Source organism: Bison bison, unplaced genomic scaffold, assembly GCF_000754665.1.
Source record: "Bison bison bison isolate TAMUID 2011002044 unplaced genomic scaffold, Bison_UMD1.0 scf7180017864460, whole genome shotgun sequence".
Classification (NCBI taxonomy): Eukaryota; Metazoa; Chordata; class Mammalia; order Artiodactyla; family Bovidae; genus Bison; species Bison bison.
Genome location: NW_011495022.1, coordinates 2,211,109 through 2,225,982, shown reverse-complemented (window position 1 = coordinate 2,225,982; position 14,874 = coordinate 2,211,109). Strand labels below are relative to the sequence as shown.

Here is a 14,874-nt window from a genome sequence, read left to right as displayed (position 1 = left end):
TATTAAACCTGGTTTTTTTTTTTTTTTTTTCCTGATGTTCTGTATGTAAAGTCAGATATTCATGTGCCTAACTATAGGATGTTAGAGTCAGAGCTCACCAGCTCTTACCTGTAACAAATAATCGTGCTGAGGTCTTCTTGCCCTCCACTTCAGCAGTATAGACTCCTTCGTCATCAAACTGAGAATTATTGATGACAAGAATGTGTTTCTTTCCATCAGTAATGATATCAAACTTGTCCGATGACTTGATTATATCAGGTCCTTTAGACCATATAACATTTGCCTCTCGAGTGAGGACACATTCAAATCGAGCCTGTCGCTTTTCTGGGACTGTGACATCCTTCAGGGGCACAGCAAAGTCAAGTTCGATTTCTGGAAGGCAAACGTTAAGAATGAGGCTTTTCAGAATGCAGGGGGCTGTCAGATGAAGTTGAGCCCACTCCATGAGTTCCAAAGGCCCATACCTTTCACTGTCAGAATGGCAGTCGTGACTGCATTCAGCGCCTGGTAAAGAACTTCACCAGCTTGGTCCAGTTTGACGTTATGCAAAGTCAAGAAGCGTTTTCCACCTTCTGCCTTGATCTCACATGTCTGAAAAAGGATAGTTTTAGTTAGCATTTGAATGGGATAGATTGTTTCAGATACAGATGTCTATAGAGCCATAAAATAACTGTAATACTACTAATGAAAATAAAGTACATTGTCATAAACATTTTTTAAAAATTGCTGAGCTGTCTACAAATAGTGCATCAAATTTCTTCCCCTCTTTGAGACTTTAGAAGCCAGAAATAATTCCATCATTACTGAACCAAATCCGAGTGTCACAATCAGTTATAGAATGTAGTCATATAGAATATTTTTTATTGATGTATAGTTGACTTACAATGTAGTGTTTATCACAGGATGCTGAATATAGTTCCCTGTGCTACATTGTAGGATCTGTGGTTTACTCATTTTATACATAATAGTTTGTGTCTGCTAACCCTAAACTCCCACACTCCCTCTCTCCCTTGACAACCACTAGTCTCTTTTCTATGTCTGTGAGACTTTCTGTTTTGTAGACAGGTTCATTTGTGTATATGATTAACAACTTAAAAGAAGAAATTACTCACAGGTGAGGGTCTTAGAAGTTCTCCCTTCAGTTTCCATTGTCCAGGAACGTCTACTTCCGAGATTTCTGCATCAAAGCTTGCACTTTCTTTCTCATAAATGGTAACATCCTCTATTGGCTTAAGCAATTCAACTTCACGTTCTGTATTGGTAAAGGATGAAAAACCATCAGGCGTTAAACAATCTAATGACACTTTTGTGAGTGTACCTGTGTATATTATTTTGCCTTGGGCACATACAAAATTCAAGAATAGATGGTAAGATTTTTATACCTCCAATTGTCAGCTTTGCAGGGTATCTTTTCCCTTCAATTTCCACTGCATATTCATCAACATCTTCTGGCATAGCATTTTTAACTTTGAGGTATATATGATTTCCATCTCTTATTATCTCAGTCTTATCAGTTGGTTCCAAGGGGATTTCATCATATCCTTTGTACCACTTAATGTTTGGAGTATCCTTTGCTATAACACAGGTGAAAACAGCTGTCCCTTTGGGTTTCACATGCTGATCTCGTATGGGTTTCACCAGCCAGTCTCTAATGACTTCTGTATGATAAAAGAGGTCAGAAAAGATAATTATGATCTGAATAAGCAATACAAAAACTTCCTTAGTAAATTTCAGAAATAGCAAAAAATTCTCAAAACTGGACATAATTAGTCTGCTATGATTTGATATTCTCCCTGTTAGGTAAGGTGTAAGACTGCTGATATTCTGATACTGGAAATTGAAGATCTCGCTTCTCTTTTCTTAATAGTAAGTAGAACTTATTTCCCAGCGAAGTACTGACCTACTACTTTCACGCAGGATGAGCACTCCAGGTTGTTGGCATTTTCCACAGTCACTGTGTATGTCCCAGCGTCGGAATCATCTGCATCATTGATGGTCAGAGCCCGCAACAAGCCGATGACGCCGGGCACAATTTTGCCGGGTTTCTCCACGACAATCTTGCCATCCTTCCTCCAGACCACGTCACGTTCTTTGTTTAACTCACAGCTTAAGTACAGTGGCTGTCCTTTGACCACTGTGACTTCCTCTTCAAGCGTTTTTACAAAACGCACGGGAAGTTCTATGGAGAATTGCGATATTAAGAAGTGGCAGAGACTTTTCAATACATACAATATTTTCATTGAGATAAAACTTGGGAATAAATTTTGTTTAAGGGGCAATAAAAATTGCTACGGAGGTTTACTGTGTTAACACTTCATGGGGGCCATATTCAGAAGACTGGAAATTACCTTCAACAATCAGTTTAGCCGTGGAGGTCTTCTCCTTATTTCCCAGACGTAGAACACAGGTGTATTCGCCAGCATCAGAAAGTTGAACATCAATGATATGAAGCTTTCTGTCTTTCCCATCAGCGATGAATCTGTGCTTTGGGCTCTCACGGATATTGCTACCATCTTTCATCCAGCTTGTAACTGCAGTGGACGGGGAGACTAAACACTCAAAGATTGCAGAAGAGCCAACTGACTCTGCTTCAGTCAAGACAATGTCTTTGATTTCTTTCACAAACTTCAATGGCACAGCCTTCAGCTGGTAGGTGAATGGGGCTTCGTCAGGCGGCTTCTCTCCACCACTTCCTGGTCTTAACTTTTTCCTTTCAGCTTCTATTGGTGAAGGAGTCTTTTTGGCTACACCTAATTCAAAATAAAATCAAAAGTTGAATTGGCATTTCCATAAGGGTCAGAAAGTGCATACCTGGCTGTCTGCTGGGTAAAACCAGTGACCATGAGACAAGAGGGGAAAATTAAAGATGAGGCAACTGAGAGGTCAGTTGAATTTATCCTGCTTTCTTTCAGAAAGAAAATGAGGTGGCAAAAGGAATCCATGGGTAATAAACACTCATTTTCTCAAGTTTGAAAGCCAAATGTATAATGTCCAGATTAATGTCTCATTATTTTATCTATCATGTATAAATATCATGTATATGGAGAATGAAACTTGGAACTTGTAGGGTTCATTATCCTAAAGTGTATATGTTACATATGTAATATCCACTTGAGTAATGCTAGAGGTGTATTCATTGTGGTATCAAAAGACATACTAGTTTTTGCAGAATCAATTAGAAATCATAAAGATTGATATAAATTTTGAAATGTTCCCCCTTAAACAGAAAACTGCCCTTGAATGTAAAGTTTCCAAAGAGTGAAAGGTTTTACAACTCAGGTACAGGGAAATGAATCTTACCTTTGATGGGACCTTTTGGCTTAGCAGCCTCCTCTTTCGGTGCTTTGGCTTCTGGAATAAAAATAAAACCCAGGATTTAAACAATTTTCAGACTTATTTCATGCTTAGTAGTAAACCATGTGGGCTGAATAATGCTCTTTATTATAAATATGAATGCATGAAGAAAAACTGGACTTATTTATGTGACTTTTACTGAGAATATCTGGATATTTCCAGCAAGGCATATTCTGAATGCTGTGACCACGCTAAATTGCCAATGTTTCTAGGATTAAAAAATTACCTTCAGCAAGTAATTCTCCCATTTTTGGAAGGCTTACTCTTACCTTGTGAGGAAGAGTTTTACTCTTACCTAGCTGTGTAAAATATTTTGTATGTTAATGTGCGTGCTGGTTTTGTGAATCAAGGAAATACCTTTTTATGTCAACAAGGAATCAATGTAGGCAAAAGGGAAATAACCCAGAAGTTACCAAAGCCTTTCTTTATTAAGCTGGGCAAACAAATCCAGGGAAGACTCCAGAAAAAGAAAGGGTCTGTGTACTACAAAGGTACGAATTCTTTGACGATTTCCCTTAATTAGACAATGAACTAAGGCAAAACCAAGACAGTTCCCACACTTAAGAGTTTAATTCAATTAATATGGGGCAGTATAAATTGTAGAACCAGTTCTTTAGTGTCAGACCCTGGGGATGTGAGAAAAGCTGTACTCTTACACATACTTAATTATCTCAATGGCAGTTCTTATCTTTTTCTGAACTAAAAAAAGTATCACATAAAAATCATAAAAGTTTAAAAGAATAATGCCCAAACCATATCAGTGACAACATATGTTATATAATATTAAAGTTAAACCATAGATGAAAGAACACAGTATATCCTCATGTTATTAAACATAATAAAAAACCAAATATTTCTTGCTATGTACCAAGCACTGTGCTAAAAGTTTTGCATATAGTTAATCCTCATAATAGTTTTAATAAGTAGAGTTATTAAGTATTCTGATTTTACAGACTAGGAAATTAAAATTTAAAGAAATGAAGGAAGTAGCCAAAGATCAAATAGTTAGGACATATGTTTATCAATGATCTATACATGTCAAATCATTTTGGTTTTGAGATTATCTCCTAAGTAGTTCAACTAATATGTATTTTAAGTTTGTACCCTAAGATACTGAGTTAGTACATTTAAGAAAATTATTATTGATCTAAATTCTTATATAGATTTAAAGGCAGAACTATGCAGTCCTTTTTTTTTCTTTTCATTGTGGTAAAATATACCTAACATAAAACTGACCAGTTTAACCATTTTTAGGTGTACAATTCAGTTGCATTAAATACTTCACAATATTATGCAACCATCAACACTATCCATTTCCAGAACTTTTTCTTTATCCCAAAATGCAGTCTTTTTAAAAAGTGAGAAATGATTTTTACAGGGCACATGGGAAATTTGAATCTCCATGGGATTCCTATATGTATGTCCTTAGAGAATATCTATGTCTTAACTTTGAATATATTCATTAGTTAATCTCAAAAGCATATAAATAAACGATGCTTTGCAGAAATACACATTTCAATCAAAATTACACATTTCAATTGCACAATATGCATCCATGATGAGAAAGTAGGTTGGTACAGGGTAGCAGATAAAGAAAATTTAATCATTAATTTATAAGCTCCCACAATTGAAATGATGCTTTGTTTCAACAAAAAGAAAGCTTGATTTTTAATGAAGTTTTCATTAAGCCACCAAAACAAACAAGCAAAAAGAAAACAACAGAATAATTACCTGCTTTCTTTCCAACTACTGGCACCGTCACTGGGGCAGCGATGGGAGTGGGTGGGGGCTCCACGGGAGGTGGTTTGATTATTTTCACTTCTGCAAAAAGATGTTCATTGCATTAATGTATCGTTTGTCACTTCCTAAAACCCATTTGCCTATTTGCCTCCCCTGATGAATTTTAAAATCTAATAAACTGGTTTTCAAAGAACAATATATTCTAATTATAATAACATCTATATACAAGATAATAACATATTTGAAAATATGTGACATTATATTAAAATATAACAGTATAATCTAAGACATTGGGGCATTAGAAATCATTTGATGCATGCACACTTTTACTCCTCTTTTCTTATTAACTATACATTGTTTGTGTGAAACATGAAGGTATATGCTGTTGATATTGAGGATAAGCTTGCTTACCTGCTTCAGGCTTTGGTTTTGGTTCAGGGGCAGGGAGAGGTATTGGTGGCTTAATTTCAGGCACTAAAACAATTCATAGTAATAAGCAAGTTATCACAGAGTTTTTGAAGTTTTTCACAAAGTCAAACCAAAATTGGACAGGTTTAATGTATCTTGGAAGATACTAGAATTTATACACAAACAGTCACCAAGTCAAATACTTGACCCAAGTTTATTCTTACATTTAAACAAAGTACTTAGAAAATACAGCAAGTCAGGTTTATTGATTTTCTAATGTTATTATTCATCTCACTGCCCATAAATACAATTTTCTTAGTTTTTAAAACTCAGTAATTTATGTAACAAATGGATGGGCATGAGGCAACTGCACCTGAGAGTGAATTGTAAAGAAAATTAAGCTGGTAAGAGGAGTAGAGGTCATGTGTTCAAATCTTAATGCCAGTGTAATGATATTTTAATTGATGCATATTTGTATTTTTAGAGACAACTGGAAGTTTGTACCTTTTGTTGGTTCTGGAATTTTCCTTTCCTTTTTGGTAACAGCTGGAGGTGCTTCAACCTCTTCCACAGCTTTTGGAGGTGGTTCTGGCACTTTAAGATAATAGGATGATTTTCTAGTGTTATTTTAGGATTTGAATCCTTAGAAATCAGCTAATCTGAAATAATTAGATCAAACTATTTTCTGAAGCTCTGTTGTTGACTTTAGAAAGAAAACCCTTATATTCTATCAATTAATTTCTGTTTTCTCTTCTTGACTCTGCTTCAATTTATTTTTTCTTTCTCTTATTTCACCTATTTGCCTCCCAACCCCATTAGTGAGCTCTCCCTTTCTAAATCACTTCTTAAATAGCAAATATACTCTTTGAGAATACATAAAAATCAGCCCACTAAAAGCCCCAAATTTTATGAAACATTTCTGACACCTTCCCATGAAGTTATTTTGCAGCCAACTTGATTATTTCACAAATAATAACAACAATAATGATGATGAAGTGCATGGAAATGCATGAATGGATTTGAGAACTATTAATACTATAAAAATGTTTAAACAGAAAGCAGACAATGGAAAACATAGACAGATGAAATATGAAGCTACATTTATATTTAACTCCATTTATGTTTACAAGATAAACCTTTTGTTAAATCTCAATTTTGTTAAAAGATAATTTCACAGATTTTTACTGAGATTCCTACCTGCAGGTTTTTTAATTTTTTCTACTTTTTTAGGTTCTACTTTAGGTTCTTCTTCTTCAGGCCTCTTTCTTAGAACTTAAAAAGACAAAAAGGTTTATATGTAAACCAAGACAAACGAATGAAGATGTTGAATAAGCTTAATGAATGCAAATAACGTACAAAGCAAGGAAAGTGAAAAGCATGAGATCAAGAGCACCGGGAAACTGGCTTTTACATTAAAAATGCTGTTAAGAAAAAGATCAAGTGTTGTTAAGGTAATTAAAACAGCACTCAGAGTCACTTTATATAGATAGTCTCTTCAGAGACAAATCCATGGCAGAAATATCCAAACACAAAATGAATAACCTGAAGAGCAAAAAATTCTAATAATTCAATGTTATAATTTAATGAGAAAAGAAGAATTTAAATAAGTACAAAGTTAACAGAAGTGGAGATGGCCAAAGAAATGTAGCCAAGAAATAAGTAATTCTATGTGGAGGGAAAGTCAGAATTTGATTCTTCATTCAAATATCTTGTTTCTAATTCTTTAATACTTTATTAGTAGAAAGAAATGCTCAGGTTTTAGAAAATGTTATTTATTAGTTGTGGTAATCCTGTGTCACACTTTAAAACTGAATTTTGAGTTTAGGCTTAAATCATTTGGTGTAATTTAGAGTATTTAATAGGCTTAGTGTATTTTACTACATAATGATTATGAAAATGGCAGCTATAGTCATTGTTATTAGTTTAGAATATTATCAATTAAATCATGTCTATTAATGTTGTAAATTTCAAGATACTCTGAATGCTCACAAAATTTCTGTCTTTTTAAAAAGATGTGAAAGTGATCATATTTAATTTTCAAAGCAACTAGAAATGAATTTTGATATATTAGGAATCTAATTAAGAGAAAACCAAGGAACAGAAGTATTTTGTAAGCTTTCAAGTTCTTTTTTGTTATTTGAAGCTGATACAATGTTTGAAAAATACTATACCGCTTTTGAGAACAACTTCTTCCTTTGGTTGAGGTTTAGGTTCAGGAAGTAATTTGCGAACTTTCTTTTCACCTCCAGCCACTTAAAAAAATATGATTTTAAATTTTGAAGTAAATTCATATAAAAAGAAAATTTCAACAAGAAACTGTCTCTTTCAAAACTAGTTAACCATGATGCATAAGTAATAATTCTTGTTGCATATAAATATCACAGAATTTAAAAGCAAGAACACACAAGTTGTTTCCTCTGCATAGATCTATATAACCTTGTAATGAAATTCAATTGCATTAACTTCAGGCAAATATATTCATTCACCTTAAAAGGGTGTAGAAGATATTATTCTATATTGACTTTGTGGATTTTTCATTCAATGCAAGGTTCTTGACAGCATCTTTGCCCCGATATGCAATTGTAGATTGTTCAAATCTACACTGATATCCCCCGACCATTAATTATAGTAGGCATGAATGACATTATTCAAATCTTCTCCACTAACGAGAGAAGAAAGCCAAATAATATGGATTATGAACTTGATTTGGGAAAGGAAAAATACTTAAACAATCTGAATTTTTAGATATTTCTATAAAGTTTCACATTTGGTGTTTTAAATAAGACATTTGCAATTTATTAAATAACTTTCATTTTATGTGACAAAGATAGATGTGCTTAACTCTTACTTGAAATTTTAAACATACAGAGCAAATATGTAAATATTTCATTTTAAATATTTTTCCTGTCAAGTATTTTAAGTAAAATTTCACAAATATTAAATGTTTTTATCCATGATAATTATTTTAGAGTTACCAGTATTTGTAATGTAAACCATTTTCATTGATCAAGCTGGAGAGAGGCTTATGCATTTAATTTCCATCAGTAATATCATTTACTTATCTAATGAATATAGTGAAAATGTATCTTTGTATCTGTTTTTCCATATTATTATTTCATTTTTAAGATCTTATGTATGAGACTCAGGTGTAGAACACACCATTGTAGTTATTTTTAAAGTCATTATATATGAATATGTCATTGCACGTCATTTAACGTTTGCGTGGCTTTACAGAGGATTATTACATCCTCTGCATCCACATTAACATCCACAGCAACACTAATTTGTAATCTCTGCTTTATAAATGAGGAAATATATATTCAGATGGGTGATTTTTCCAAAATCCCAGAGTGAATCAGGAATAGATTCAACTTATGAGTCTGGACGTGTTAATTACTTAAATAGAACACTGTTCCCTACTCTGTTCACTGGAAAAATGAACAATTTTATTTTCAATAGATGTTTTATAAACCTTTATGATTCATTTATTTTTCTTTTCAGTCCAAGCTTAGATAGGGAAAAATACTGTTTAAAGAGAAATGCGTTGTGAAAAAATGACCTGCGGGGAGAAAGAAACTTCCCTACAACATGAGATCTGTACACCCAAGAGAATGTTTTGGAGTCCCTGAGAAGAGAGTGATAGGAACGCGATAAGGAAATCCCTATGAATCATATTAACAGTACAGAAGGAAAACAGGACTTATTTTTGGTGCTTATAACACTGGCTAAAATACTGTTGTTCAAGTGAAATCGCAAGGCTTTCTATTGCTAGCTCTCAGCATTTTAATCTAAGATGTGTCCTGATATTAATGTCAGCTAACCAGTAAAATTTGCTATTTTTTAGTTTAGGAAAATGCAAAAAGATATATGTAGATGAGACAAAACAACAACTATCCATGAATGCATGAAACTGATGAGAGACAATGAAAGCAACACTCATGAACCACGACTATAAAAGCTACAAAAACACAAGAAATCAGTGAGACTACTCTGATTTTTTTTTTTTTAAAGGAAAGAAGAAGGAAAAGAAGAACACTGAAGACAGCAGGAAGAGCAAGGAGTTAGAGCAAGGGATACTGAATATGAGCATTTTCTAGACTGTTGAAATACCTTTCAGAGGTGTAAGCTCCACTTTTTCTGGAACCACAGGTTTCTCAGGAACTTTCTTCTTCGAAACAGCTTTAAAGAAGATGATCTTACTTTCATTATTTGTTTATTTAGACTGATCTGAAGCAAATTATTAAATACCTGCTTTATTGTCTATACCCAAAAGCATTAATAACAGCCAAGAACAGCCACTGAAGAACATACAAGAAGCGTTCAAACCATGAAAACAGTTTCAAGTTTTACTCCAAAGTGGAGTAGTAAGTTAAAGTCTGGCTGAGAAGAAAGATAAGTTTTACTCTTTGCAGGGGTAAGAAATCTTCCTTTGCATATAGATTTTACAAGAAGGGAAACATATTTAAGTGTGTGTCTTCATAAAATGTTAATCAACAGATGGGTAACCTTTTAAGAAGTGTTTGTTTTTTCTATGTCTGATTTAAAATGCCAAAGACTCTCCCTACAGGCCAGGAGTGTTGCAGAGAGGCAAGAAACAAGCTTTCCTATGGAAAACTCTGATTTTGTGTACATGTGTAGGTAAGGGAAAAGTGCTCACCTAAGATTATATCTAGATTATTTTAAATGGGGAAATCTCATGACACCACAAATAGACAACATTTTGTCAAAAATAGAAAGAATGATACAATTTTGCTAGTTTTTCAGCTTTTAAAGATGTTATTTTAAGAATTAAATAATATTGAATCAATTCAAAGTAAAAGTGAAAGTCACTCAGTCATGTCTGACACTTTGCTACCCCATGGACTATAGTCCCTGGCATTCCCTAGGCCAGAATACTGGAGTGGGTAGCCTTTCCCTTCTCCAGGGGATCTTCCCAACCCAGGGATTGAACCCAGGTCTCCTGCATTGCGGGCAGATTCTTTACCAGCTGAGCCACAAGGAAAGCCTAAGAATACTGAATTCAAAGAAAAATCTAAATGCAAAGAGAATGAAAGAAAGTTTAACAAGGGGAACAACCACAGAACACAGTTGGGTTTTTATCAAGTTGTAAAAAAAAAAAAAAAAAGTAGGGAAGCAGTGATAAGTTGTTCATATACCTTCTTTTCATGGTATATGAACACATCAGCTATTGGATCCCATAAATATAATGCCTATAGTATATTTTAAAGCATATGTCATTCTTTAAGGACAAAGTTTTGGCTTTTATATAAATTCATTAGTGCAATATTAAAAATATCCTGCTAAGTTTTCTTCTACATTTCACATGCACAAGATCCCAAAGATATGCATAGCAATCACACTTTGAAATCAGAAAACCCTTTCACCCCACTCTGCATGAGAAAGTTAGCTGGACAGCCCCTGCATCCAGATGGTCAGGATGAAGCTAACCATGGCGCACTTTCTGACACTTTGGGCAGCAAGCATGGCCTGACAACGCACCCGGGGCAGCATAAAATACAAGTCTGTATGAAATCCCCCAGCATGATCATGTCCAAAAGTACACATTTTAAAAATACATTTCTTGCAAGCACCACTTCAGATGCTTGGATGGAAGTTTGGAGCAGGTTAATAAAACTTTGCAAGTATCATTTTATACCTTTAAGCTGGAATATTTTCTCCTTTACATCTTCTTTAGGTGGAGCAGGAGGAGGAGCTGGGGGCCTTGGTTTGAGTTTTGGTTTCTCAATAACCTTCTTTTCAGGTTCAGGTTCTTAAAAGAGTATTTCAGGAGTATTAGTATATGAATACAACGACTGGTATGTGGACTTACAGTATATTCAGCAGAAATATAAGGATACTTATGTAAGAAGTAAGAAGCATATTTAAGTAAGAAGTTTGCTTTTTTGGATACATAATGTTGGTATCCAACATAAAACATAAAAATGTTCAACATAAAACATAAGAATATCAACACTGTACATAGATAACAAGTACAGCACAAGCACTAATGAAAATGACAAAGGAAGCATCCATATAAGCCACACTGACATGAAATAAATAGTGCAAATCACATGAACACAGACGACAGAGATGCACATTTAAAACAATACCTTACATACAGGTGGAGAGAGACATGCTGTACACATCGAACAACGTAAAACATATACATATATATCAAGAGGAAGAATATGGTGATGAAGATTTAAGTCCAACTAACTGAATACCTTGTACTGGTGTTTCTTCCGGCTGTGGTTCAGGTTCTTCGGGTTCTTCAGGTTTAACATACTTTTCAATTTCACGTTCTTTAGAGAATGTTGACAAAGGATAAGAGGTTGTAATGTAAAGTTCTTCACAAGACTCATACAAATTTCACACAGATGCAAAGGTGACAGTCACAGAAACAAAAATATACATATTCACTTACATAGAAAAAGAGGTTAATATTTCTATTTTATTATATTCAAGCTTTCTACTGTTTGATGTATGTTGATGGCAAATGAAATGATTTTTAAAATCTGATGTTGGGTTATCATTGGAAGATCCAATGCAATGATTCCAGTTTTGCCTCAGTAAACTGTATCTTTTGGAATTTATTACAATCAAGAATAATCAAAGATTATACTTCAAAAGACGTTTAATGATTTGAAAAACAAACAAGTCAAATATGTGCTAGAATGCTTTTACATATAATTTCAAGAAGGAATGTTAGCCTATAAATACTTTTGTATTTCTAATAGGAGTTTTCAAGAGATTAAAAATTTTATATTTATACATATATATATACCTTCAACAGGGGGAGTCTCTTTTCTACCAATGGTTATGGATGCTCTTTCTTCATATATTATTTCCTCAGGCGACTCTTCAACTTAAAAAACACAGTATTTTATTTTAGACTGAATTCAGAGTAGAATACTGTGACTGCTGAGTTTCAACGTATCAACTTAGTTACACACTAGAACATATTCTTCAGAAGATTTCAAAATGCCAATAACTATACTACATAAGACAGGCAACAGATAAACACAAAAGATCCATCTACAACCAAAGCAAGATGCTGAGACGACTATCATCTTTCCAAGATTTAGAGCACAGCCATGTACCTTGTACGGGTGGAGCTTCTGGTTCTTCAGGGATAGGAACTGACACTTTCTCTTCTGTGACGATTTCCTTGGGAACTTCAGGCACTTTAAAGATATTGATTTTGTTTACTATTAAGAATTTAGAAGATGTACAAGATACTGCAAAGAGCAGGCAAAGAATACATGGGTACGGTACTTCATCTTATAAGACTCGGTGGGGAAAACAGCTTTAGAGGCAAGGCACCCTTTTGGACATCCTAATTTCATAAATAAGTCCTTGCAGACTTCTTCATTTATTTCTCATCCTCTGTGTGCCTTTAAATATAGATGTTTTCCACTGGTCTAACTTTGATGATTTTAAAAACTGAATCTACATTTTTTGAGCAATCACTCCATTCTCAACTCTTATTTCCATGGTAATGACTTATGGATCTACATCTCTGGCCCCAATCTCTCCTAAGTTCCAGATGCATATTCTCAAATTCCATACTTGAAATGTAAAACATATATTCACTGCCTTCTTTCTAATATTAGTTTGGGGGTTCAGTGAACCATTCTCATGGCCTAGCTTCAACTCTTATAATCATTCTGGGCTCATCTATTTCCTTCATTACTTTAAGAATAGACACCCACTCAATCTCCACTTCTCTTAAATCTAATCCTTTCCATTTCTGTCACCACTGATCTTACTCAATTTTTGAAGACCTTAAAAATTGCAATGGCTCTTTTCTATTATTGTCCTCTTCTAAGAATTTGACCTTCTGCCAGTTATCTGAAGCTCGACTCCTGTTAATTTATACACCACTGAAGCCTATTGCCCACAGACTAAAGTACATGCCTTATATTAGCATTCAAAGAACTCCAAAATATGACTGGCATCATTACATCCAGCCTTATCTTTCAGGATAAGCTAGGTTTCTCCTGTTTGTCTGTCTTATTTTCTCCTTGCCTTCATTATTTCCCCCTGTTTTTCTGTAAAATCTGTTCTTGCATAAACTTATACTTCATATTTTTGTTATAAGAACTACTATTAAGATGCTTAGCATTCAGATAAATACATTCTTTCTTTCTTCATGGTAGATACCTTTTACTCGCTGGATTTCTGGTTTTTTGGTAACAGGCTCAGGTTCTTTCTTTACTGGAACAAGTCTCTTGGGCAGCTCAGACACTTCGAAGATATTAGTTTTATTTTAGAAAGAGTATTTAAAGACATTGGAAAAAGAGTTAAGAATAAAGAACTTATAATTAAAGAGCAGCATTAAAATTAATGAAATCAAAATAAGGACATTTTTGTCCCTAACACTGAAGACAACTTATTGGATTCCACTTGAAGATATCAGAATACTTAAAAAAAATATAATGTCAATGATGATGTGAATACCTTTAATTTCTGGTGTTTCTGGCTTCTTAATAGTTGGGACTTTCTTCATTGGGACAACTTTCTTTGCCATCGCAGGTACTTTAAAGATATTAGTAGTATTTAATAATATAAAATTGCAAGATGCAATATGTACACATTAATTTGACAAGTCTGCTCAGAACTGTAACATACAGATGACAGTTCATAATACAGCACATAATATAGCACAATATAAAACAAGAAAGAGTGCCAAATTTCTGACAACACACAAAAAAGAAGTAAATATTTATTTTACTGTAAGTACCTTTAGGAGGTGGAGGTTCTGGTTTTTTGATGACAGGAACTTTCTTCTCTGGAACAATCTTCTTGGGCTCTTCAGGCACTTGAAAGATAGGGATTTCTTTTAGAGTCAAATGATTACAATGAAAAGATTAATGCTATGAATGAATAAAAAAGATAACACTTATTTCTTTGCTATGCTGCATTGTGTCTGTAGGACAAAAGCTTTATGTGTGCAACTGACTTTTGTTCTTGCCAATAAGGTGAAATGTTAAAGAAGGAAATAGAAGACTGAAATGTTTGCCTTAAACAAGATAAATAATAGACATAAAAAATCAAATGGTGTATTCTTCCATTCAGTGAATCTTGTCTTGTACCTGCTGGTGGGGGGGCTTCCGGTTCCAGCTCTTCTACAACAGGAACGGGCTCTTCCTCTTCTACAACAGGAACGGGCTCTTCCTCTTCTACAACAGGAACGGGCTCTTCCTCTTCTACAACAGGAACGGGCTCTTCCTCTTCTACAACAGGAACGGGCTCTTCCTCTTCTACAACAGGAACGGGCTCTTCCTCTTCTACAACAGGAACGGGCTCTTCCTCTTCTACAACAGGAACGGGCTCTTCCTCTTCTACAACAGGAACGGGCTCTTCCTCTTC

General features: G+C 34.3%; 1 protein-coding gene across 1 annotated transcript in view; it reads right to left on the bottom strand.

The window, feature by feature from the left end:
- Positions 1 to 14,874, bottom strand: part of TTN (titin) — a 275,334-nt gene that overhangs the window by 109,386 nt on the left and 151,074 nt on the right. Inside the window, 15 exon segments of the mRNA XM_010859754.1 lie at positions 109 to 372; positions 465 to 591; positions 1,113 to 1,252; positions 1,383 to 1,658; positions 1,901 to 2,179; positions 2,349 to 2,750; positions 3,301 to 3,351; positions 5,086 to 5,175; positions 5,506 to 5,568; positions 6,007 to 6,096; positions 6,700 to 6,774; positions 7,674 to 7,754; positions 9,613 to 9,681; positions 11,159 to 11,272; positions 14,246 to 14,323. Of these exon segments, the coding sequence (XP_010858056.1) occupies positions 109 to 372; positions 465 to 591; positions 1,113 to 1,252; positions 1,383 to 1,658; positions 1,901 to 2,179; positions 2,349 to 2,750; positions 3,301 to 3,351; positions 5,086 to 5,175; positions 5,506 to 5,568; positions 6,007 to 6,096; positions 6,700 to 6,774; positions 7,674 to 7,754; positions 9,613 to 9,681; positions 11,159 to 11,272; positions 14,246 to 14,323 (2,199 nt within the window).